Consider the following 24156-nt stretch of genomic DNA (forward strand, 5'->3'; position numbering starts at 1 on the left):
CATGCATACTTTTCCTGAGAGATGAAGATCTTTCTTGGCTCTTGCCAAACTTCAATTCCCAAACACCTCCTCAATGGTCGCCATGAATAACTCCAACTTTGCTTTAGCTGTATTGGCTCTCTTTTCCTTTATTTTTAAGGGTACAATTCTTTTCATCTGCCTTTTTGACACGACAATCTATGATTGCATGTCCTTTCTTCTTGCTGTAGAAGCACTCTCCTTGAAACTTCTTCTTACCGCCCTTCTTCTTTTTGTCACTATCATTTTTGGTGGAGGAACCAACTTTGCCTTTTGCATTGGCAGAGAATGCAGCATCTTCATTGTTGCTTCCATCTCGGGCTTTCAGCCTCAACTCCTTCTCTAGCAATAATGCATAAAACTCCTCAAAACTCAAAGCTTGAGGTCTCATCTAAGTATTAAGGGCAGTTACTAGTCCATCAAAATTTTGTGGACAAATCTGAAGATATCTCCTTGCTAGCTCCTCGTTAGTCTTTTATATCCCAACACCAGCCATCGGGTCACGCAGATTCTTAATCCGAGTGATGAATGCTTCAACTGTCTCTCCTTCAACAAACTTCTCCGCTGCTAGTTGATTCTCCAAGTTTTGAATCCTTGTTTGGTTTCACATTTCATATTGACTCCTCAATACATTCCAAGCCTTTGATGCTTTGGTTGTATGTTGAATCAAAGTCAGAACATTGTCAGAACAACTTGTAACTAAGACACACAATGCATCTGCATTCCTTCGTTTCCAAGCTCGTAGAAGATTTGCATTCGAAGGAATCATCACACTAGGATTTGATGGGTCGGGGGTAGGGCTGTGGTTCTACATCAGTCCCCAGCACAGTCTCCAAAAGCTCATAAGAATCAAGGATAGTTGTAATTTTGAACTTCCACAAGGTATAGTTTGTACCATCTAACTTTCCTTCGCTGAAGGTTGGTGGATGAATCCTCAGTGTTTGAATAGCTGGTACAACAACACCATCTCCTGCACCGCTTCCTGATGCGCCAGAATCACTTCCAGAAGACGACATTGTTCCTCTTTGCTGTTGAAGCCTTTGCCTCTTGCGTACTCTTCAATCCCTGGGCTCTGATACCATGTAAAAATTACACGGCGCAGCGAACAAAATCTGAGAAAGAGATAGAGATAGAAAGTACACAACAGATAAGAGGAGAATTAAAAAATTTCTTTAGCTCCAAACAATTGATACAGAGATGGCTCTGTCCATTCGTGCGCTTTCATAGTGAAGCTTAGATGACGATCTAGACAGAAGATAGGTGAAGAGCTTAAGGTTAGCTGGAAAAACTCTGACTCGGTGAAAGATAGATGATCGATAGCTGTGAAGGGGTTTAGCTTTTATAGCCCGTGAAGACGGTTAGATTGGCATGACCGATCTACCATATGAGCCTTCACTAGTCGGCCATGGAATATTCCCTTAACCGTCGGGCTGGGGGTGCTGCCCCCGAATCCCCGCCAGGGGGGCCGCTGGCCTCCTTGGGACCCCCCAGCCAAGGGCCGCTTTCACGGCCCCCGGACCCCAAAATAGGCTCCTTTTAACTCCCTTACCCCGCAACTCGATGCAATGTGCCTCAAGTTGCTACCGGCTTAACTACTTAATCCAACCCAAAGATTAGACCCACAATGGTTGCCTTTTTGCCATTCGGTCACTATAGACCTTATTTGATATACAAGTCAAGACTCACCAATGTCCGGGCTCACATTTGGCTTCTCCTCATAATGGGGGCCTTACAACTTTGAGCACCATGGATCATTGGTGGTATCTTATGAGGGTGGGACATTGAGCATATCTAACACCATGTCCTTGCTAACCACTCCCACCACAAATGCAATGTCAGGGCGTGTAGCAACCATAACATACATCAAGCTACCAACAATTGAAGCATAAGGAATCTTGGCCATCTCAGCCTTTTCATCATCAGATGTAGGGCTGTCATTTGTATAAGTTTCACATATAGAGGCAACGGTACACCAATGGCTTTCGCCCACTCCATATTGAAATGCTGCAAAACCGTAGTAACATACTCTTGCAGTGATAGATAGATAAGACCCTACGATCTGTCCCTGAGTATATGCATGCCAAGGATATGATTGGCCTCACCAAGATCCTTCATATCAAAGCTATTGTGCAGGCTTTGTTTCAAGGAGCCCAAAGCATGAACATCCCTCCCTACCTGCAATCAACATGTCATCCATATACAAAGCTAAGAGAATAAGGCTGCCATCTACTACCTTCTTGATGTATAAACTGTGATCAACTTGAGATCTATGAAATCCTTGAGATTGCATAAATGTATTCTCATGGTGCTTGTTTTAGCCCATACAAACTCTTGTTGAGTTCGCACACCATGTTCTCTTTTCCCTTTGCAACAAACCCTTAGGTTGTTGCATATAGATCTCATGCAGGTCACCATTTAAGAAAGCTGTTTTTACATCCATCTATACAAGTTTCATATCTTCAGATGCAACCAAGCCCAAAATGGTTCGCAAAGTAGTCATTTTGACTACATGAGAATTTTTTTTATCAAAATTAATTTCACGTATCTGCTTGTATCCTTTAGTAACTAGTCATGCTTTGTACCTTGGCAAAGAACCAGAAGTGACTTTCATTTTGTAAGCCCATTTGCATGGTAGCAATTTTTGCGCTTTAGGCAAATGCACCAAATCCCAAGTGCCATTTTCATGAGAGATTTTATTTGTGACAACATAGCCTTATGCCATTTCTTGTTTTCTTTTCTGCCCATTGCTTCCTCGAGGCATGACGGCTCACCACAATTTGTGAACATGACATAATCAACCACGTAATTGACACCATGAACAAACTTAAGGAGCATACAATTCCTGAAGTCTTTGTCACATTTCATATGTAGAATTTAGCTTCTCAATGTTAAAGAGCAAGTTGTTTGACGCAGAGAGCTCTATGGTAAAGCGTGCAATCTTATCCAAATCATCTCTCTTCTTGTTTTATACTTGTTGGTCTTATTTCCTTCGCTTTGATGGGCTTTACCTGTTTTTGTTGCACCAAGATATTGTAGCATTGTTTTTGCCACATAGAAAATTTATGAGCACCCTCAAGCTTCTTAATGTGCAAAAGGTTGTTGCTGTTATTGTTTCCAGTCATGATTTGCAATACCGAATTGACTCAATCATCAACAAATGCAAGCCCAAATGTCACATAAACGACCACGGTATGTTACAAGTACCAACCAATAGTGAAAATCAAGAAATTGTAGAAATTTCAGATGTGCAAATTAATTTTTTGAATTAGAGAATGTTTGCTGCTGCACTCCACAATCAATTACAGTTAGATTTATAGGCCAATGCATTAATTGCATGTGAAATTTTCAAAGTTCTATTTCAATTTTTGTTTCAAATGCATTTTCGAGAACAAATTTGACGATTGTGGTCAAAGGCTTTAAATTTTCAAAGGCAAATCCACCCAATTCGCATCAATACATGTACTCAAGTGAATGTAATAGATAATTCTTGCACAATTTGATGAAATTCTACAAAAGCTGTAATTTCTTCGAGCCTAATGTGTACAAATTTTAGTGAAATTGACAAAACTTCACTGAATATGAAAAGGCTCAAAATTTTGGGACAAATATGTACCAAATTTGCAATTTCTAAATTAGATTGTTTTGTTTTGCATCAAAATTTTCAAATCCAAGAAAAGCCTGAAATTTTTGGCTCAATTTCACACTGTGTTTACGCATGTGAATGCTTGTCAATGGGCCCAAGGTTTAATTAAAAACCTTTAAAATTTAAAAAAATAATGAAAAAACTATAATGTTACCTTGATTGGACTATTGCTTGCAGTTTGAGTTGTTTGACAGATTGATGCAGTTTGACGAATTGTCTGATGCAACCTTACGGACTTTCGAACCCAGAGAGAGAGAGAGAGAGAGAGAGAGAGAGAGAGAGAGAGAGAGAGAGAGAGAGAGAGAGAGAGAGAGAGAGAGAGAGAGAGAGAGAGAGAGAGAGAGAGAGAGAGAGAGAGAGAGAGAGTCGATGTGGGTACAATCTTCAAAATATTACTTTAGAATTTTGGTTTTATATATGTGTGTGTGTGTGTGTGTGTATATATATATAGTACATGTGTAAGGATGTGTGTTATGATGACATGTATTTTTGAAATCTTACTTAACATGCTGATTAATTTTTAATCATATAATTAAGTAAATGATACACATGTGAGATGCAATTGGTGTTAAAGTAAATTTATGAGCTCGCGACCTGAAGAAATCACGGAATATTAAAGATAAAAGTTATTATAAGTTATGCCACACAGGTACTTGGTGGTATCTGGTGCCAGTTTGTTGGCCTAGGTCATTCATTTGATCATAAGTGTCAGTTTGGTGACACTAGAGAAGTGGTGTTTAATGGTACCTAATACCAATCTGATGGTCAAAGATGTAGAGACACTCGAAAATGAAAGTTACCTAGCCAATTTAATTATTGGTTCGTTAGATTATTTTTTAGGACACCGAAATAATTATTAGATTAATTTTTAGTATTTAAAGGCTAAAAAGTAATATTTAAATATAAAAAATGCTAGAAAAATCATTTGGAAAGGTTGCCACTTGTAAAAAATGCCAATGCAAGATTGAAAAACGTCGTTAGAGGCCAGGAAGAGATATCATTATAAATTCAGTCTGCAAGAGAGAGGGAGGGGAGGCTATTGGTCTGATTTGCAATCATTGGAGGACCTTTTGAGGTAGCAAAGGGCAAAAGAAGTCCAATCAACAGTAGGAGAGAATATCTACAATCTGTTGAGGCAGTGCAACAATAGTTAATGATTGATTTTCTTCAGTTCTTTGCATCTACATGCTATTGTGGCAGGGCAGCAGCTGCATTTGATTGATTTTCAGTCATTCTTCATGACAAAATTCTGAATTTTCTCTCTCTATTGCTTTGTCTCTCATCTCCCAGTCATTTTACAGCCTTGCTCCAAAGATCTTAGCATTTGGACCCTTGGAGGTTGAGAAATTACAAATTTCTCTGTTGTAAACCCTAATTTACAGCAAAAATTAGGGTTTAGCACAGCCTTGGAAGGCATGCCAAAAATTGGAAGCTCCAAGACTTGGATTCAATAAGACTGAAGGTGAATTTCAGCTGAATTCAGGTGGAGAACTAGCCAACCATTGAATTTGGGGTATTTTCATCGTCTATGAAGTGGGTGAAGGCCAATTGAGTGCTTAAATCAAGGGACAAAATAGATTGAAGACTTGCTAGTCACTTTGGACAGCAAGGGGAGTTGAAATACTGAAAGGGATTGGAAGAATCCCATTGTAAATTAACTTTTTCTTCAATAAAGCTAAAGAAATATCGAAAGGGGCACCAATTTTGGGGCCAATTGGGTGTGCGTTGTCCAAGATCAGTAGATAAATTTGTATTTTCAGATTTACATTTATTATTTGATGCTGTAATTAAGTTGTAATTAGGGATTTACCACCCTATCCAATGAGAAAGATTGGGTTCATGGTTCCATTATCAGGATACCATTCAATTGCTTGATTTGGTAGACCCGAGACACCTAATTGCAAGCCAGAGCTTTGCACTAGTGTTTATTTTTACTCTCAGCCGAGAAATTACAGCAATATGTCTTTATACAGTGAGATGGACTCAAGCAATGATAATGCCTCTCAATATGAATGTTCACATGGAAATAAAGGGAATGCAATGCCTGACCTTGGACAAGGCTTAGACCATGGACAACAAGCTAAAAATGTTGTTGTTGGGCAAGATGCATGGCGTTCAGGGCATAAGAAGGCTGATGACCAACAAAGTGAAGAGGAATTTGATGACCAGTTCAAGAATTGGACGAGGACATTAACAAATCTCTTTGCTGAATTGGCAAAGGATCCTTAATTTACCCGATTTTTGAATGCTTCAAAGAAGGACAGCAAAGGCAAGAAGAAGATGTCTTCTACACCTTTGGGACAGCAAGATGCAGTAAAGATAATGCCAAACCCTTCATTTGAAGCTCCCAAAGATGCTAATGAAATAAAACCATTGGTACCTATGGGGCAAGGAATGAAAATGCAAGGCCATCACGGAAGTGCCAATCCAATGGATTTTGGACAGCCATGCGTGCATGCTATGATGGGGCAGACAGGATATTTTGGTGGAAGCACGATTTTTCATGCTATGGTTGGACAAGGACCACATACGGGAATGTATGGCACAAATCGATATGGTATGTAGCAATCAATGTATGGAGTGCAAGGCTCAATGTATTCGCATATGGTTGAAAATATGTAAAACCCTATGTATGGTAGCATTGGTTTGATGCCTAGGACACAAAGTAGCATGTTTGGTACTGTATCTACACCCCCAAATGCTTATGGGACTCAAGGAATGAATGTTGGTCATGCAAATGCTTCGTTTGGCATTGGTTTTGATGTAAATTCAGCAAATGCACCCTTTTTGTAGTAGCTAGTGTATGGCAACTTGACACCCAAATGGGTAGCAAAAGACTATAATGAGGGTGAAAAAGGAGTGAAGTTTGAGTCCTTCAGTGGTGTACAAGATAGAATGAAAGCTTTCACTTTCATTTAGTAGTTTGATGCAACCTATTTAAGGGGGAACTTCACAGAGTCCTCAAAGATTCGAAAGGCAGCCACTTTCTTCAAAGTTGAAAGGGAATGCATTACAATGGTGGTCCACTCTTTTGATGCAAGATAGAGCACCGCCAACGTGGGTACAGTTCAAGCAAATGTTTGCATCGAATTGATTGACAAGCACCTTTGAGATGGACATCATGACAACTTGGAATTGATCTTATCCTTGGAAGTAGCCCACCTAATAAGCCACCCTACAGAGTCAGTGCAACCCAACAGAAGGAGATAATGAATCAGGTAAATGAGCTGTTAGAAAAAGGGTTGATTGAGCCCAGCTCGTCTCATTTTTATTCTCCAGTGCTTTTGGTGTAGAAAAAGGATGGTTCATGGTGTATGTGCATTGATTATCGTGCTCTGAACAAGATCACAATAAAGAATCACTTTTTGATTCCTTGGATCGATGATGTTATGGATAGATTGCAAGGAGCAGCCATATTTAGCCGCATAGATTTGAAAACTAGGTATCGTCAGATACACATTAGTCCAGAAGATGTGTCTAAGACAACTTTTAAGACATCTTTTGGATTGTATGAGTTTCTTGTTATGCCTTTTGGACTTACGAATGTTCCTGCCACTCTTAATCGGATGATGGATCGTATATTCGAGCCACATAGAGGATTTGTGGGCACTTTCTTTGATGACATGATTGTCTTTTCAAAGAACAAGGGGGAGCATAGAAAACACTTGGATATTGTGTTCAATGAACTGTGTGACTATAAGCTGGTTATCAATGACAAGAAAAGTGAATTCTTCTTGCATAAAATCCACTTTTTGGGGCATATTGTATCGGCTGATGGTATTCGCATGGACCTTGCAAAGGTTGAAGCAATATGATCATGGCCATATTTGAGGAATGTGCATGAGATCCGCAGCTTCTTGGGTTTATGTTCTTACTACAGGAAGTATGTACGTGGGTTTATTGAAATTGCATCTCCATTGCATGCCTTGCAGAAGAAGGATGTGCCATTTAGATGGACATCAGTGGAAATTTTAGCATTTGAAAAGCTGAAGAAAAAGATGATTTCAGATCCTGTGGTTGTGTTGTCCGATCTAAGGAAGTCATTCATAGTTCAATGTGATGTATGTAGTAACAACATTGGGACTGCTCTTATGCAGGACAGCTGAGTTGTGGCTTACGAGAGCCAAATTCTCCACGGTGTAGAATAGAATTTGCAGGTCTATGAGAAAGAATTCTTGGCTATAATTCGTGTACTATCTACATGGAAACATTATTTGTTGGGGGCTGATTTTACAGCGCAGACAAACCATTAAACTTTGAGGTACTTTTTGACGCAGATAAAGTTGTCAGAGAAGCATATGAGATGGGCAAAATTTCTCTCTATGTTTCATTTTTAGATTATACATATTGATGGTAAAAAGAATATTGTGGCTGATGCACTATCACGTAAGCCATAAATTTCAGCCATTAGTATGGTTTATCACACTGAGTTGGATACCATGAAAGAGCAATATGTTGCTGATTCAAACTTTGTTAATGTTTATGATCAACTTTGCAATGGCCAAAGGCATGAACACTTTGTGCTAAGAGATGGATTTCTGATGATGCATGGACAACTATGTGTCACAAAGCAGTTAAGGCCTAGAGTTATCATTGAAAGCCATGTTCCTCTGTATACATGACATAGAGGTATTGATGCTACGGTCAAGGCAATGGAGCATTTCTTTTATTGGATAGCTTTGAGGCATGATGTAGAACAGTTTGTTAAGATATGTATCGTATGCCAGAAGGTCAAGCACGATAGGCAAAAGATGCTGGGTTTATTATAGCCCTTGCCTATTCCAAATAGGCCTTGGTAGAGCATTGCAATGGACATTATTTTTGAGCTTCCTAAGACACCTACATGGAATGATGGGACATGGACTATCATTTGCAGGTTTAGCAAACAAGCCCATTTCATTCCGGTCAAGAAGAAAATAAAGGTTGATCATATGGCATGATTGTTTTTGCAGCACATCTTTAAGTATCATGGTATGCTAGAGTCAATCATTAGTGATCGAGACCCTCGGATGACCAGTTTATTTTTGAAGGACTTGTTTGAGAATATGGGTACCACGTTTAAATTCTCATCATTCTTCCATCCGCAGACAGATGGTTAGTTTGAGTAAGCAAATTCCACAGTGTTAGATCTTTTGAGGTGCTATGTTTCAGACCACAGGACACAGTGGGAGCAATATTTGTCCTTGGTTGAGTTTGCTTACAACAACACAGTGCATAGTTCTATAAGCAAAACTTCATTTGAGGTATTTGAGGGTGGCAAGACGGTACCACCTATTCTGCAAACTAATGATAATATCTTTGAGGCTGATCGTTATGTGGAAAATTTGGATGTAGCTTATGCAAAGATAAAATATTCACTTCAGAGATCGCAAGAAAAGCAAAAGAGGTAGTTGATCGCCATAGACGTACTTTGTAGTTTGCAGAGGGTGATTATGTATTGTTGCATTTTGAAAGGGCAAGGTTAAAAAAGATGAAAGGAAGAGAAAGATTGCATCTAAAGTTGAGTATGAGATACTATGGGCTCTTCCAAGTGTTGGAGAAGATCAACGATGTAGCATATCGACTGGAATTACCTCCACATTGGCGGATACATAATGCCTTTCATGTCATTTTGTTGAGGCCTTTTCATGGTGATGTGCCAGAGGATATGCCTGCTGAAATTCAGCCTGAGGTTGAGGAGCTAGATGAGATTTTGGTACTTGAGTATATTTTGGCACATAAGGAAAGAAATGTCAAAGGTAAAGTTTCCAAGAGATACTTGGTGAAATTTCAAAATTATTCACCAATGGACGCCAAATGGATGGAAAAGGATGACTTGGCAGACCATCCTCAATTTTGCAGCTTTACCTACATGCCTTTCAGTTAGAGCCGGAACTAAAGTTCGGGCTCTATCAGGTTCAGCAGAGTAAGGGTCCAGAGTATTGCTTGATGCTTAAGGGGGAGGTAGGGCTTTCCCTTCTCCAATTATGGACAGATCTCATATGTAGTGGATCTAGGATGTATTCAGCATGCATCTTAGGTACTGTGCTGGCAGTATGTTTGCCATGAGATCACTACTTGGTGTACTAGTCACTGTGACATGTATGCAGATGAGTATGAGTTTTGCTCGGGCACTGGAACTATACTTTTGCATTAGCTTATGATCAATTTAGCATGAATTTTGCCTCAATTTTGAGATAAAAATCTTGATTAGTTTTAGCTCAGTTTTTGATCAGCTTGAGAACCGTTTATGGTCACTTTTTGGATCAGTTGTATATCACTTTTTGCAATGATTGCTGGTGAGTTTTTGCAATGAGTTTGTGATCAGTTTGGGATCATATTTGCAGCAGTTTTTGCAATGAGTTTGTGATCAATTTGGGGTCATATTTGCAACAGTTTGTGATCAGTTCTTAGATCAGCAAGTGATTAGTTTATGTTCAGATTATGCTTAGTTTTCAATGGTTTATATCTAGTTCCATGGACAATAGTATATGCTATGATGCCGTTGATGTTTTAGCCATGGTTTATGCTTTGTTATGCTATGCTATGGTTTGGTTTTGCCAGATGAGTTGAGCTAATGAGACATAGACATATCACATGATAATCTGACAACGTTTTTGAGATTCTTTGTGAGTCTTATGTTATGTTATGTTGGGTAGTAATTTTCAGCATAGGTTGGACATATGGAATGGTTGAACAACAGTGCACATTGTCGTGTTGACTATGATGCCCTATGGATATTCCAATGTAAGTCTTTACTTTTGATGCATTTGGTAGTGCAATCAAGGACGATTGCAAGGATTTCAAGGGGAAGGGCTGTCATGAGGACATGTATTTTTGAAACCTCACTTAACATGTAGATTAATTTTTAATCACATGATTAAGTAAATGATGCATATGTGAGATGCAAGTGGGGTTAAAGTAAATTTACAAGCCTGGGACCCGAAGAAATCACGGGATGTCAAAGGTAAAAGTTGCTATAAGTTATGTTGCATAAGTACTTAGTGGTATTTGGTGCCAGTTGTTGACCTAGGTCATCCATTTGGCCATAAGTGTTAGTTGGTGACACTAGAGAAATGACGTTTAATGATACCTAATGTTAATCTGATGGTCAAAGATAGCTAGAGACACTTAGGAATGGAAGCTACCTAGCCAAATTAATTATTGGCAAGTTAGATTATTTTTTAGGGCATTGAAATAATTATTAAACTAATTTTTAATATTTAAAGGTTAAAAATTAATATTTAATTATAAAAAATGATAAAAAACCATTTGGAAAGGTTGTCACTTATAAAAAATGCCCATATAAGATTGAAAAACGTCTTTAAAGGCTAGGGAGATGCATTTTTATAAATTCAACCTGCAAGAGAGAGGGAGGGGAGGCTGCTGGTCTGATTTGCAGCCATTGGAGGACCTTCTGAGACAGTCAGGTGCAAAAAAGGCCAATCAACAGCAGGAGACAAGATCTACAAGCTATTGAGGCAGGGCAACATTAGTAAATGATTGATTTTCTTCAGTTCTTTGCATCTACATGTTGTTGTGGTAGGATAACAGTTGCACTTGACTGATTTTCAATCATTCTTCGCGATAAAACTTTGAATTTTCTCTCTCTACAGCTTTGTCTCCCATCTCCCAACCATTTCATAGCCTTGCTCCGAAGATCTTAGCATTTGGACCCTTGGAGGTTGAGAAATTATAAATTTCTATGCTATGAATCCTAATTTACAACAAAAATTAGGGTTTAGTATAGCAGCCTTGGGAAGCGTGCCAAAAATTAAAAGCTTCAAGTCTTGGATTCAACAAGGCTGAAGGTGAATTTCAATTGAATTCAGGTGGAGGACTAGCGAGCCATTGAATTTGGGACATTTCCATTGTTTATGAAGTGGGTGAAGGCCAATTGAGTGCTCGAATCAAGGGGCAAAATAGTTTGAAGACTTATTGGTCACTTTGGACAGCAAGGGGAGTTGAAATACCAAAAGGGATTGGGAGAATCCCATTGTAAATCAACTTTTTCTTCAATAAAGCTAAAGAAATACAGAAAGGGACGCCAATTTTGGGGCCAATCGGATATGCATTGTCCAATATTAATATGCAAATTTGTATTTTTAGATTTGCATTTATTATTTGATGCTGTAATTAAGTTGTAATCAGGGATTTTTCATCCTATCCGAGGAGGAAGACTGGTTTCAGTGTGTGCACACTCGAATACCGTAAAAGGTAGAGTCACCCTTTATTGCTAACACCAATGTATGGTGTGCAAGGTCTAATGTATTTGGGTATGGTTGGAAATATGTGGAACTCTATATATGGCAACATTGGCTTGATGTCTGGGGCACAAAGTAGCATGTTTGGTATTGCATTTGCACTCATGAATGTTTATGGGACTTAAGGAATGAATGTTGGTTATGCAAATGCTCTGTTTGGCATTGGTTTTGATGTAAAATCAGCAAATGCATCCTTTTTGTAGTAGCTAGTGTATGACAACTTGATACCCAAAGAGGCAGCAAAAGACTATGATGAGAGTAGAAAAGCAATGAAGTTTGAGTCTTTTAGTGGTGCACAAGATAGGCTGAAAGCTTTGACTTTTATTCAGTAGTTTGATGCAGCCTATTTAGGGAAAAACTTCATTGAGTCCTTGAAGATTTGAAAGGCAGCCACTTTCTTGAAAGTTGAAAGGGAATGCATTACAATGGTGGTCCACTCTTTTGAAGCAAGGTAGAGCACCGTCAACGTGGGTACAATTCAAGAAAATGTTTCCATATCGAATTTAGTTGACAAGTGCCTTTGAGATGGACATCATGACAACTTGGAATAAGTTGGATGCTAAGGAATGTAAGAATGTGGAGCAATATAATAAGAAGTTTGGGATGCATTGCAGCCTATTACTTCTTATCTCCTCGTATTCCTTCATGACCAAGTGGAAAAATATGTTTGTGGGTTGCCCAAAGGAATTTGGGATTTGTGCATTAAATCCACCGTGTCTAGCATGTCTCAGCTGATAGATATTGTTGCTACAGTCGATACTTTGCCGCATGAGAAGGATTTAGGCTTCCTAGAGCGTGGTGAAAAGTTGAATAAAAAAGTTGTTTAAGGTTGAGAAAAGGGACATATCTGAAAATAATTCTGAAAAGAGGCCAAAACAACAAAAAAAGGGCTCGAAAACATTGACACAACGTAGGGAATTGATGGCTGTAAGTAAATATTTTATTTGTGAACATAAGGGTCACATTACAAATAACTGTCTCATTAGGCAGCAAGCTGAAAAATAAGAAAATCAAGGAGATTCTAAAGGAAAGAAGCCCAAAATATCAGTGGAATTGCTTTGTTAGTGATCAGACCAAGCATGATACTAGTGAGTTGTGTAGAGTATGAGACAAAATTAGGGATTATGATACATGAATTTTCTTTGATAATGGTGCATGAGCCAACTTCATCTCTGTTGACATGGCAGCCTGTATAGGCATTAGAGAGGATAAGATGGGATCCATGGGGAAAGTTGGAACGTTATGTAAAGGCCATATAGAGCCCGTCACACCACTCATTGGAAAGTTTTGGTTATATATATAGGGATATGTGGAGAGCGAAGAGTTATTTATTGCTTCACTTGAGGGTTGTGATGTATTGCTTGATATGCTATGGTATCAACGTTTGTATGCAGTGATTGATTCTTGTGTAAAAAAGTTCACTATTTAGCATAATGAAAATGTACTTACACTTGATGTAAAGTTGAAAAGTGAATCAGTCCTTGTATCTGAAGCTGCCATTTCTAAAGCAATGAAAATTTATCTTTCAATGTACTTGGTTTTTACGAAGGATAAAGATGATAGTGAGAATGTTATGAACATATTTTAGTCAGAGAAGGATCGCATGCCATTTCAGAAAATGTACGCTGATTACTTCTCTTAGTCACTTTGAGCGTAGGTACCACTTAAAAGGCTAGAAAATCATGGAATAGGTATTATCCCTAGAAGTAGCCGACCTAATAAGCTATCCTTCAGAGTTAGTGCAGCCTAGCAGGAGGAGATTATGAGTAAGGTGAATGAGCTATTAGAAAAAGGGTTGATTCAACCCAACTCATCTCCTTTTTGTTCTCTAGTGCTTTTGGTGTAGAGAAAGGATGGTTTATGGCGTATGCGCATTGATTATCGTGCTTTGAATAAGATAACGATATAGAATTGCGTTTCAATTCCTCGGATTGATGATATCATGGATAGATTGCAAGGGGTAGTGATATTCAACCGTATAGATTTGAAAAGCGGGTATCATCAGATATGCATTAGACTGGAAGACGCGTCTATGACGGCTTTCAGGATATCGTTTGGATTATATAAGTTTCTTGTTATGTCTTTTGGACTTACGAATGCTGGTGTCACTTTTAATCGAATGATAGATCGCATCTTAGGCCATATAGATAATTTGTGGGCACTTTCTTTGATGACATGATTGTCTATTTAAAGAATGAGATAGAGCATAGAAGACATTTGGACATTGTGTTCAATGAATTGTGTAAGTATAGGTTGGTTATCAATGACAAGCAAAGTGAATCCTTCTTGCATAAAATCCAATTTTTAGGCCATATTATATTGAAAGATGGTATTCACATGGACCCTGCAAAGGTTGAGGCAATATGATCATGGCCACCTTTAAGGAATGTGCATGAAATCCGCAGCTTCTTGGATTTATGTTCTTACTATATGAAGTATGTACGTGGATTTATTAAAATTGTATCTCCATTGTATGCTTTGCACAAGAAAGATGTGCCATTTAGATGAACAATAGTAAAAATTTCAGCATTTGAAAAGTTAAAGGAAAAGTTGACATCAGATCTTGTGCTTGTATTGCTGGATTTAAGAAAGTGGTTTGTAGTTCAGTGTGATGCATATAGTAACAACATTAGGGCTATCTTATGCAGGATGATCGAGTTGTGGTTTATGAGAGCCGAATTTTTCATGGAGCATAAAAGAATTTACACGTCTATAAAGATCTCTTGGTAAAGAAACATATGAGATGGGTAAATTTTTGCTCTATGTTTTACTTTCAGATTGTATATATTGATAGTAAAAAGAATGTATAGTTGATGCATTGTCACATAAGCCACAAATTTTAGTCATGAGCATGGTTTATCACACTGAGTTGGATGCCATAAAAGAGCAATATGTTGTTGATTTGGACTTTTCTAATACTTATGATCAGCTTTGCAATAGTCTAATGCATGAGTACTTTATGCTAAGAGATGGATTTTTGATGATGCATGGACAACTGTGTGTCACAAAGCAGTTAAGACCTAGAGTTATCACTGAAGGTCACTCTCTTTCGTATGCAGCAGGACACATAGGTATTGATGCCAGGATTAAGGCAATGGAGCTTTGTTTTTATTAGTGAGCTTTGAGACATGATATAGAACAACTTATTAGGACATGCATTGTGTGTCAGAAGGTCAAGCGTGTATACAAAAGATGCTGAATTTGTTGTAGTCCTTGTCTATTCCAGATAGGCCTTGGCAGAGGTTTGCAATGGACTTAATTTTTGAGCTTTCTAGGATACCTACAGAGAATGATATGATATGACTATCATTTGCAGTTTTAGCAAACAAGCCCATTTTGTTCCAATGAGAAAGAAAACAAAGGTTGATCATATGGCACCATTGTTTTTGTAGTACATCTTTAAGTATTATGGTATGTTAGAGTCGATCATTAGTGATTGAGACTTGGATGACCAGTTTATTTTGGAAGGGGTGGTTTGAAAATATGGGTACTACGCTGAAATTCTCATTTTCCTTCCATCTGTAGAGACAGATGGTTAGTCTGAGTAAATACATTTCATAGTGTTAGATATTTTAACGTGCTATGTTTTAGACCACAACACATAATGGGAGTAGTATTTGCCCTTGGTTGAGTTTTCTTACATCAACTCAGTGCATAGTTTCATGAGCAAAGCTTTATTTGAGGTAGTTGAGGGTGGCAATAAGGTAATACCTATTCTTTAAACTAAGAATAAGATCTTTGATGATGATTGTTATGTGGAAGACTTGGATGTAGCCTATGCAAAGATAAAGTATGTACTTTAGAGATCGCAAGAAAAGTAAAAGAGAACAGTTGATCGCTATATACGTGCTTTACAGTTTTGTAAATGAAAATTATGTATTGCTGTGTCTTGAAAATGTAAGGCTAATAAAGATGATATCTAAAGTTGAGTATGAGATATTATGGACCTTTTCATGTGTTGGAGAAGATTAGTGATGTGGCATATTGACTGTAATTACCTCCACATTGGTAAATACACAATGCTTTTCATGTCAACTTGTTGAGGTTTTTTCTTAGTGATGTGTCAGAGGATATGTTTGTTGAAATTTAGCCTAAGGTTGAGCAGTTAGATGAGATTTTGGTACCCGAGCAAATTTTGGCATATAAGGAAAAAAATGTCAAAGGTAAGTTTTTAGGAGATACTTGGTGAAATTTCATAATTATTCATCAATGAATATCAAATGGATGGAAAAGGATGACTTGACAGATCATCTTAAGTTTTTGTAACTTTATTTAGATACCTTTCAATTAGAGCTAACTTTAGTTCGGGCTTTGTTAGGTTCAGCAGAGCAAAGGTTCGAAGTATTGCTTGGTGCTCAAGGGAGAGATAGCACTTCCACTTCTCCAGTTATGGACAACTCTTGTATGTAGTGGATCTCGGATGTATTCAGCATGCATCCAAGGTATTGTGTTGACAATATGCTTGCCATGGTGTCACTACTTAGTGTACTAATCATTATGAGATGTATATAAATGGGTATGAGTTTCACCCAGGTACTGAAACTATACTTTTACATCAGCTTATGATCAATTTTGCTTGAATCTTACCTCAATTTTGAGATAAAAATTCTAATAAGTTTGATCTTTGTTTTTGATAAGCTTGAGAACTGTTTATGGTCACTTTTGGGATTAGTCTTGCATCAATTTTTGCATTGATTGTTGGTTAGTTTTTACAATGAGTTTTTGAGGAGTCACATTTGCAACAGTTTGTGATCAGTCCTCATGTTAGCAAAGTGATTAGTTTATGATTAGATTATGCTTAGTTTTCAATGGTTTACGTCTGGTTCCATGGACAATAGCATATGCTATGATGCCATTGATGTTTTAACCATGGTTTATACTGGGTTATACTATGCTTTCATTTGGTTTTGCGAGGTGGATTGAGCTCATGAGAAATAGACATGTCACATGATAATTTGTGGCAATGTTTTTGAGATTCTTTGTGAGTCTTATGTTATCTTACAATTGGCTAGTAATTTTCAACATGTGTTGGGTATATGAAATGATTGAGTAATAATGGGCAATGTGTATTAACTGTGATACCTTGTGAAAATTTCACTCTACTATTTTCCTTTTGATGCATTTGGTAGTGCAATTGAGGACGATTGCAAGGATTTTAAGGGGGTTTATCATGAAGACATGCATTTTTAAAATCTCACTTACCATGTGGACTAATTTTTAATCACATTATTAAATAAATGTTGCACATGTGAGGTGTAATTGAGTAAATTTATGAGTCTAAAATTTGAGAAAATCGTGAGATGTCAAAGATAAAAGTTGCTATAAGTTATGTCGTATAGATACTTGGTGGTATCTAGTGCCACTTGTTGGCTAGGTCGCCATAAGTATCAGTTGTGGTTGGTGACACTAGAGAAGTGACGTTTAATGGTAACTAACATCAATCTAGTGATCAAAGATAACGCAGAGATACTCGAGAATGGAAGTTGCCTATCCAATTTAATTATTGATTAGTTAGATTATTTTTCAAGGTACCAAAATAATTATGAGATTAATTTTCAATACTTTAAGATTGAAAATTAATATTTAATGATAGATAATACTAAAAAAACCATTTGAAAATATTGTTCACTTGTCAAAATTACTCGTGTAAGACTAAAAAACATCTTTAGAGGTTGGAGAGCGACATTTTAGTGCATGCCTCTTTCTTATTGTGATCACTTGCATGTTGTTAGGGCGACTGACAGCCCTAAATGGTAATAGCTACCACTAAGGCTACTTCATGGCATGAGTAGCTTGAGATGCCCTGCATGTACACCTTGGAATCACTCTAACTTTTCGCCTTGTTTATAATTAGTAATACCTTAAACAATGCTTTTTTGTCCAAAAAACAATAAGTCAATAATAAATGTTAGGTAGATGAGGCCTCCCATTAGTATGTAAGTTTTACTTGATTTTTATATAACCATCAAATTTAGATGTAGTTAGGGGAGGCCATTGTAGTGGTTAGTAAGTGGAACATTTCAATTTATGACAATTGATTTGCAAAAAAGTTGGGTATTTAAATTCACATTTAAAAATAATGTAATTGAGCATACTATAGTAATTTTTTTTTTGTTAAAAGTGACTTAAAAATTTACTTAGATTTTTACATAAGAGTATCCCTTTTCTTCCTTGGTGTCATTTCAATCAAGCACAAGCACCTACTACTATTCTAGCTCCAATTGCTTCTCTTGAGGATGATGAGGGTGCAATTGAAGATTAATGTGTTCTTTCTTTTTTCCTTATTCATTGTGGATTTTGAGTCCATTGGGTGTGCAATGTGTTGAGTAGCAAATGGAAGGTAGAAGATATATGGTTTGCAGATCCAAAGCATCATGCCAATGATTGTGATTATTCTATTCTTAACTAGTATGTATTGCATTGGAGTAGATATATTCATTGATAATGTATTCAGTAGTCAATTCTCAATTGTTAATTTAGTTTTTCTTGTGGAGTCTAATATCTCTCTCATATACTCATGCTAATATTTTGTGAATTCTTTATGGATTCACTTGCTATATTTTTTTGTTGAGCATTTTTTTTCCTTTGTGTTCTTAGACGCTAAATGATTTTTGTATTGATTAAATATCATGGCTTATATCAGTGCTTGTAATCAAGGGGTGCCCAAATCCTTGATCATTGATTTTACTAGTGGTCCCATAGCAACGTTCATCTCGATGACCAGTCAACTGGAGCCATAATCAACTTCTCACATCATATATCATACAAGGTGTCACATTTTTTGCTTGTTAGAATGGAATTTGTGGCCTTGGGTTTATTATATTCCTTTGTGTTCTATTCATTCCAATTTATTCATCAATGGCGAATGGAGTGTTATAATTCACATTTCCTTGCATAAAAAATGTGAAAGCTTGCATACTTAACTCGATTAATGTGGCTTAGACAATGAACCTGTAATCTCACATGCGTGTTTGAGGGTCTGTTTAATAGCAAAAAAGAGAGAATAATAGATGATCTCAATGAGGAAGGCTCTAATCAAATTATTTTGATGTATCATACTTGGAAAGAGATCAGGTGGTTAGAATACGTGTTGACAAGTGCCAAGCTTGACTCCTATGGGGTTCAATTGTATCCCTTCCTAGGAAAGCATTGTATAATGCTTAGATGTGGAAGAAGTGTCCTTGTGATATTTTATGTTTTACCTAACTATGACAATGTTGGGAAGGAAATTTGTTTCATGGGCCTTTGAGATTTCAAGTAAGTGGATATGTGGATGACATGGAGTAGTGAATACCTAAGCTTTCTAATACAAAAGGGACATCTTTGCTCTTAGACAAGGGATCCTCGAGAAGGGTAAAATCAAAGATACAATACACCCTTCAAACCACCAACACATATTACACCTAGCTTAGTGTAGGCCTATATCAAAGGCAAGGTTGAGCACCAACATAGAATAAAACCACTTAGAAGATAAAGATCCTACAAGAGGTGGAGTTACCATCATGTTGAGGCGGGTGCCAAAAGCCTTACACCATGTGCAAGGTTGCAATCAAGGAAATAGGATGCTTTAGCTAGCGAAAGGCAAGACAAAAGTATCCTCTTGTATGTTTTGCAATTAAAGTGCCACATGGTACAAAGTCCAACTAACTTTTGTAGCCAAACCAAAGCAACCAATAACATTCCTAGAAAAAGAAGTCAACTACCAACACAAAAAATCCAAAAATTCCAAATTGAGAGAGATCAGCTACAAACTAGAGAACTTGAGGATCCATGAGAGTAGCACACCATGAGTATTGCTAAACCTACACATAGAAAGGAGGAGATATAATTTACAATTGTGCATTTAGAATGATAGTAGACCCTCATTGATGTAAATTGTGCAACAACGAATAAAGCCAAAAGGAACACAAATGTCAATGCCTCCAAACCATCAGCTACTATTGAACCTCCAAATGTGAATACTAACAAGGTAAAGCAAGCAAGCTTGCTTGACCAACCTCCTATTGGTTAAAGCCTAGTTTATAGAAGAGTATTTATTCTTAGCATGGTAGAAGACTTAGTTGCATAGATATGTCAATGAACACTGAAATGCTTCCAACGCATCAATGGAATGATAAACTTGTGCAATGTTATAAGCTTGTTGAGATTGTCTTATTTGATGAGGCCAAGAAAGATATAATAGCAACATTACCTATTATATGGGAATAGCACAAATTTATCTTGAGTATGTACAATGCACAAGCCAAATAATTGGTAGAGACCATGTCCAGTTCTGTAGCTAAGAGCATGTGTGCCTTATCACCTTTTGTTGGAGTAGCCTTGTAGAGATTAAGTGAAAAAGAGATTCAAGACTTCAAGAGAAAAGCTGAGATCAATGTTCCATGTTTATAGAATTGGTATGCAATTCATGCCTCTATTGAACGCAATAGAGGTTAACTAATGACCAATGGTAAATAAGAGCGGTACCATGCAAAATCCCTTTGACCAACAAACTAGGATATTATACTCTTCTTGATGAGGTGCTCACTGAAGTAGAATTACAAGTTGTAAGTCACCTAGATCTTGGTAGGCTTTTGAAATTCAATACAACCTTGAATTCTATTAATGGCTTCTTTCAAGCCCCACGATCTTTATGCATAAATAAACAATCATCTTTCTCTTATACCTAAAATACTTAGAAACTTTCAAAAAAATCATTCATACATGAGAGATAATGGAGCATTGGGATCTATATTGACTTGCACACTATGAGGCATTGCATTTTGCTACTCGTGGGCGTAACTAGGACCATGAGAGTGAGAAAACAATTAGGAAAAAGAATTAAAAGTAGGAAATCACATTAAGAAGGAAGCATATCTAGGTGCGTCCAAGGACTTGGAGGTAGCAAAGCAGGGTATCGAATATCATTAATTTGCCAAAATTGGGCAAAAAATGCTATGAATTAGTGAGAAGTAAGACACATAATATGGAAAATTGAGAATGTAACCAACATTTCAACTAAAAAGAATGAAAAGCAACAATAAGCAACTCATGACCATTATTTATGACAATGAAATTTCGTATAGTAGGTCTAGAATGTGTTCAAAAGAGTCCATTAAAGCACACAATTTAAGTGCCAAATAATTGGATCGTCAAAGCAGCTCATGGTCCTTTTATTACACGGTCAGCTTAACATCATATTTTCTTTATCTTTTTTCTCCTTTTTCCCTTTAACCCGCTATTTCATTCTTATTTGTTCTCCTTTTTTCCTTTAACTTACTTTTTCACTCTTGGTTTTTGTTTTTTCTTTCACTTCGCACTTTTTTGTTCTTGTTTTTTGTTTTTTCCTTCACTAATTCATTTAGTGTATCTCTATGCTTTTGTGGGATATTAGTTCGCGGCCTCAACACTACTTGTCCTATGACAACGGTCAAGGACATTGTCCTCGAGCTAGTTCTTGGCCATCTTGCTTCTTTTTGTGCTCTATGACACATGCTCTCTAGCGGCCTTCTCCATGTGGTGTGCTCCACGGATGGAAGCCTTCTTCATGGACAGACACTTGTCAAATATGTATTGTTCCTTGCTTTATTGAAAAGCTTCTTTCTTGCTTATCTCAGAGGGTGTTGTTTCGTGGCATTCCATGCGCTCTGTGGCGCTTTGCTCCATGTGCTACCATCTACCACACATCAATTCTCCATCTAGGTTAGTGACGCATATTGTCGATGTACATTACGTTGATGTCATTTCTAATCTCGTCGATTCTATCATTCCTCTTGTCATTTCATAGTGTCTCATTGATATCCAACGAATTAATCATGTCAATGTAATTAGTGTACTAACATCAATGTAGTAAACATTCTAATGAGTTAACATTAAGTTAGTTCATGTCAATTAATAAACATAGAAATTGGTAATATTACATAGCTATTAATTAATAAATGTTAGTTCAAGTCAACTAATAAACATAGTAATTAGTAATGTTACTTGGCAAAAGATTCAATTTCTATCCTTTTGATTTCAATAGTTAAACTTATGTTAGTTAGACTTATTAGTTAGTAGTAGTTAATTAGTTAGACTTATTAGTAGTATTTGTAGTAGTTAATGGTTAATATTGGTTGTAGTATTAGTAGTTAGACTTATGTTGATTAGACTTATTAGTAGTTGTAGTATTATTAGTTAATTACGTAGACATATGTAGTATTAGTAGTATTTATAGTAGTTAATAATTAATTAGTAGTGAAATGAAAGGAAAAGAAAACGATCTTATGAAATATGGAAAAAACGAAAGTGTAACAATCTTTCAAATGTACTGAAAAAAATGAAACTGTATTTCTTATGAACAAATGGTATATTTTGAATGGACAAAAATGATATTTTAAATAATTATTTAAATACGAAGATTTATGTCAACTCTTTGACATGTTATATAATATTTTTAAATTTTAATTATTTTTAAAGTATAAGGTTTATTTATTTTAATATTTATTAATATTAATTAATTATTTAAATTACTATTAAGCAAAAGAATTAAAAAGCATCATTCTCGCACATAAAAGAGAAATTTTTATAAAATATGTAATTATGAAGTATAACATGTTATTTTCATGAACAAGTTAGTGTGGATTGATAAAGATATATTGTTCTCATCAGCATGAAAGGACGCTATGTAAAGACAAAGTCACAAGGCATTCCTCAAGGCTTTTAGAAAAAGGAAAACTATGGCTTGTAGAAAAACATCATTAAAATCCTTTGTTGCAACTTGGTATAACATAGACAAATTCGAACCATCTTGGGCAATAGAACGTGAAAGCATCATTGGAACACTAACAATGTGTGCATCTTGTGGTATAGTCATACAATGTAACATCATGTTGTCATCTTGCAAAAAAATGATGCATTTGTTGAAGAAATACAAGTAACAATGGCTTAATCAAGCACTATTCTCATCCTAACATGCCAACAATATGGAGTCAACCTGATGATAATAAAATGTTGACCATGTCATCTTGCGAACAAAGATATAAACAAATATGTGGTCCACAAAATGAATTCTCAATGCAAAGCCGTTACAGCTTCAACTCTTGAGTATCATTGATATATCCATCTTGGTCTCCAAAATGATAACAATGATTACGAACAAAACCTTGTACCGTCCATCAATTCTCGACTAACCCTAGTCTCTTAAAATGATGCATCGATTTTGTAGCCATCTACTAGAATTGACTTGACTATATTTGATATTGCAGATGTGTTTGCTTTTAATATGGTACATAATCCACTGATCTAGAAGTACATGGCTATAACAGAACATCTACATCGAAGGATAGGGATTTGCATCCGCAACAGACAGTCCATCGAAAAAGATTATAGAGCTACATTGTGAAAGCTCTTCATTTGACGCAATGCTCCAAGCAGAACACAATAATGAAAGAGGCTATAGTTTGCTCGACAATATAGTCAAGGCAAGCCAACTACAAGTATTTCAAAGACCTGATCAACATGAGTTCACATGCATCATACTACGAAATAATAACCATCTCATACAAAGAACAACAACATTTAGGACAGAAAACTTGCTTTATAAGAAACTCACCCTACTTAGATATCACCTTTAAAAATGCAGTGTTTTTATTTCTATTTTCACTTGGCCATAATACCTATGGTGGCAATATCTATCTTAATGAATATATCAAGATGAGGAGATCAACCGAGTTCTCTGTGTACACATACAAGCTTTATATCTTAATTCTATACTAGCTAAAAAAAGTTGTCTTGATTGCTAACAACACAAGCACACTTGCCTACAAAGAGACACCAACAATTACATGTGCACAAACAAGAATAGTTCCAATGAGGAGGTCATCAGGCATATCCTTTGCTACAGTGTTCTCGCATCAATATCAGGATCTTCATCTTAGCACCAGTGTAACTTGAAGGACTTTATCACAATGGTCGATGTATGGGGCATGCTACATTTCTTTCTTACGTTCACTATAGAGACAAGGTCACTAGTAAAAGGTGGACCGAGATCAACAAGTTGGAATTCACTGCAAAGGAATTCAATCCTGAATTCTCATGGAAAAATTGCATTGTTAAGTGGCCATCCTCTGCATCATGTTTCACTTTTTCTTTAACCAATATATTCTTGGTAGAGTTGCTTGTGTTTTGGGTGCATCTAGCACGATGCCATTAGGTATGAGATTCAATATAGGGGCTCTTTACATGCACATATGATCCTAACAGATGTTGCAAATACAACATATTAGATATGCA

The 24156-nt window shown here is 36.7% G+C and overlaps 1 protein-coding gene across 2 annotated transcripts in view; it reads left to right on the forward strand.

The window, feature by feature from the left end:
* The window catches only part of LOC148039235 (zinc ion binding protein), a 52314-nt gene extending 37699 nt beyond the window's left edge, over positions 1-14615 (forward strand). For both annotated transcript variants that reach the window (XM_087675119.1, XM_087675121.1), the window contains one exon: positions 14553-14615. In XM_087675119.1, the coding sequence (XP_087531245.1) occupies positions 14553-14600 (48 nt within the window). In that variant the 3' untranslated portion in view covers positions 14601-14615. The remainder of the gene's footprint in view (positions 1-14552) is intronic.
* Positions 14616-24156: the final 9541 nt, after the last annotated feature.

The sequence above is a fragment of the Lygodium microphyllum genome, chromosome 3 (genome assembly GCF_053477565.2).
Source record: "Lygodium microphyllum isolate KBCC chromosome 3, Lygodium_microphyllum_v1.1.10, whole genome shotgun sequence".
NCBI classification, from domain to species: Eukaryota; Viridiplantae; Streptophyta; class Polypodiopsida; order Schizaeales; family Lygodiaceae; genus Lygodium; species Lygodium microphyllum.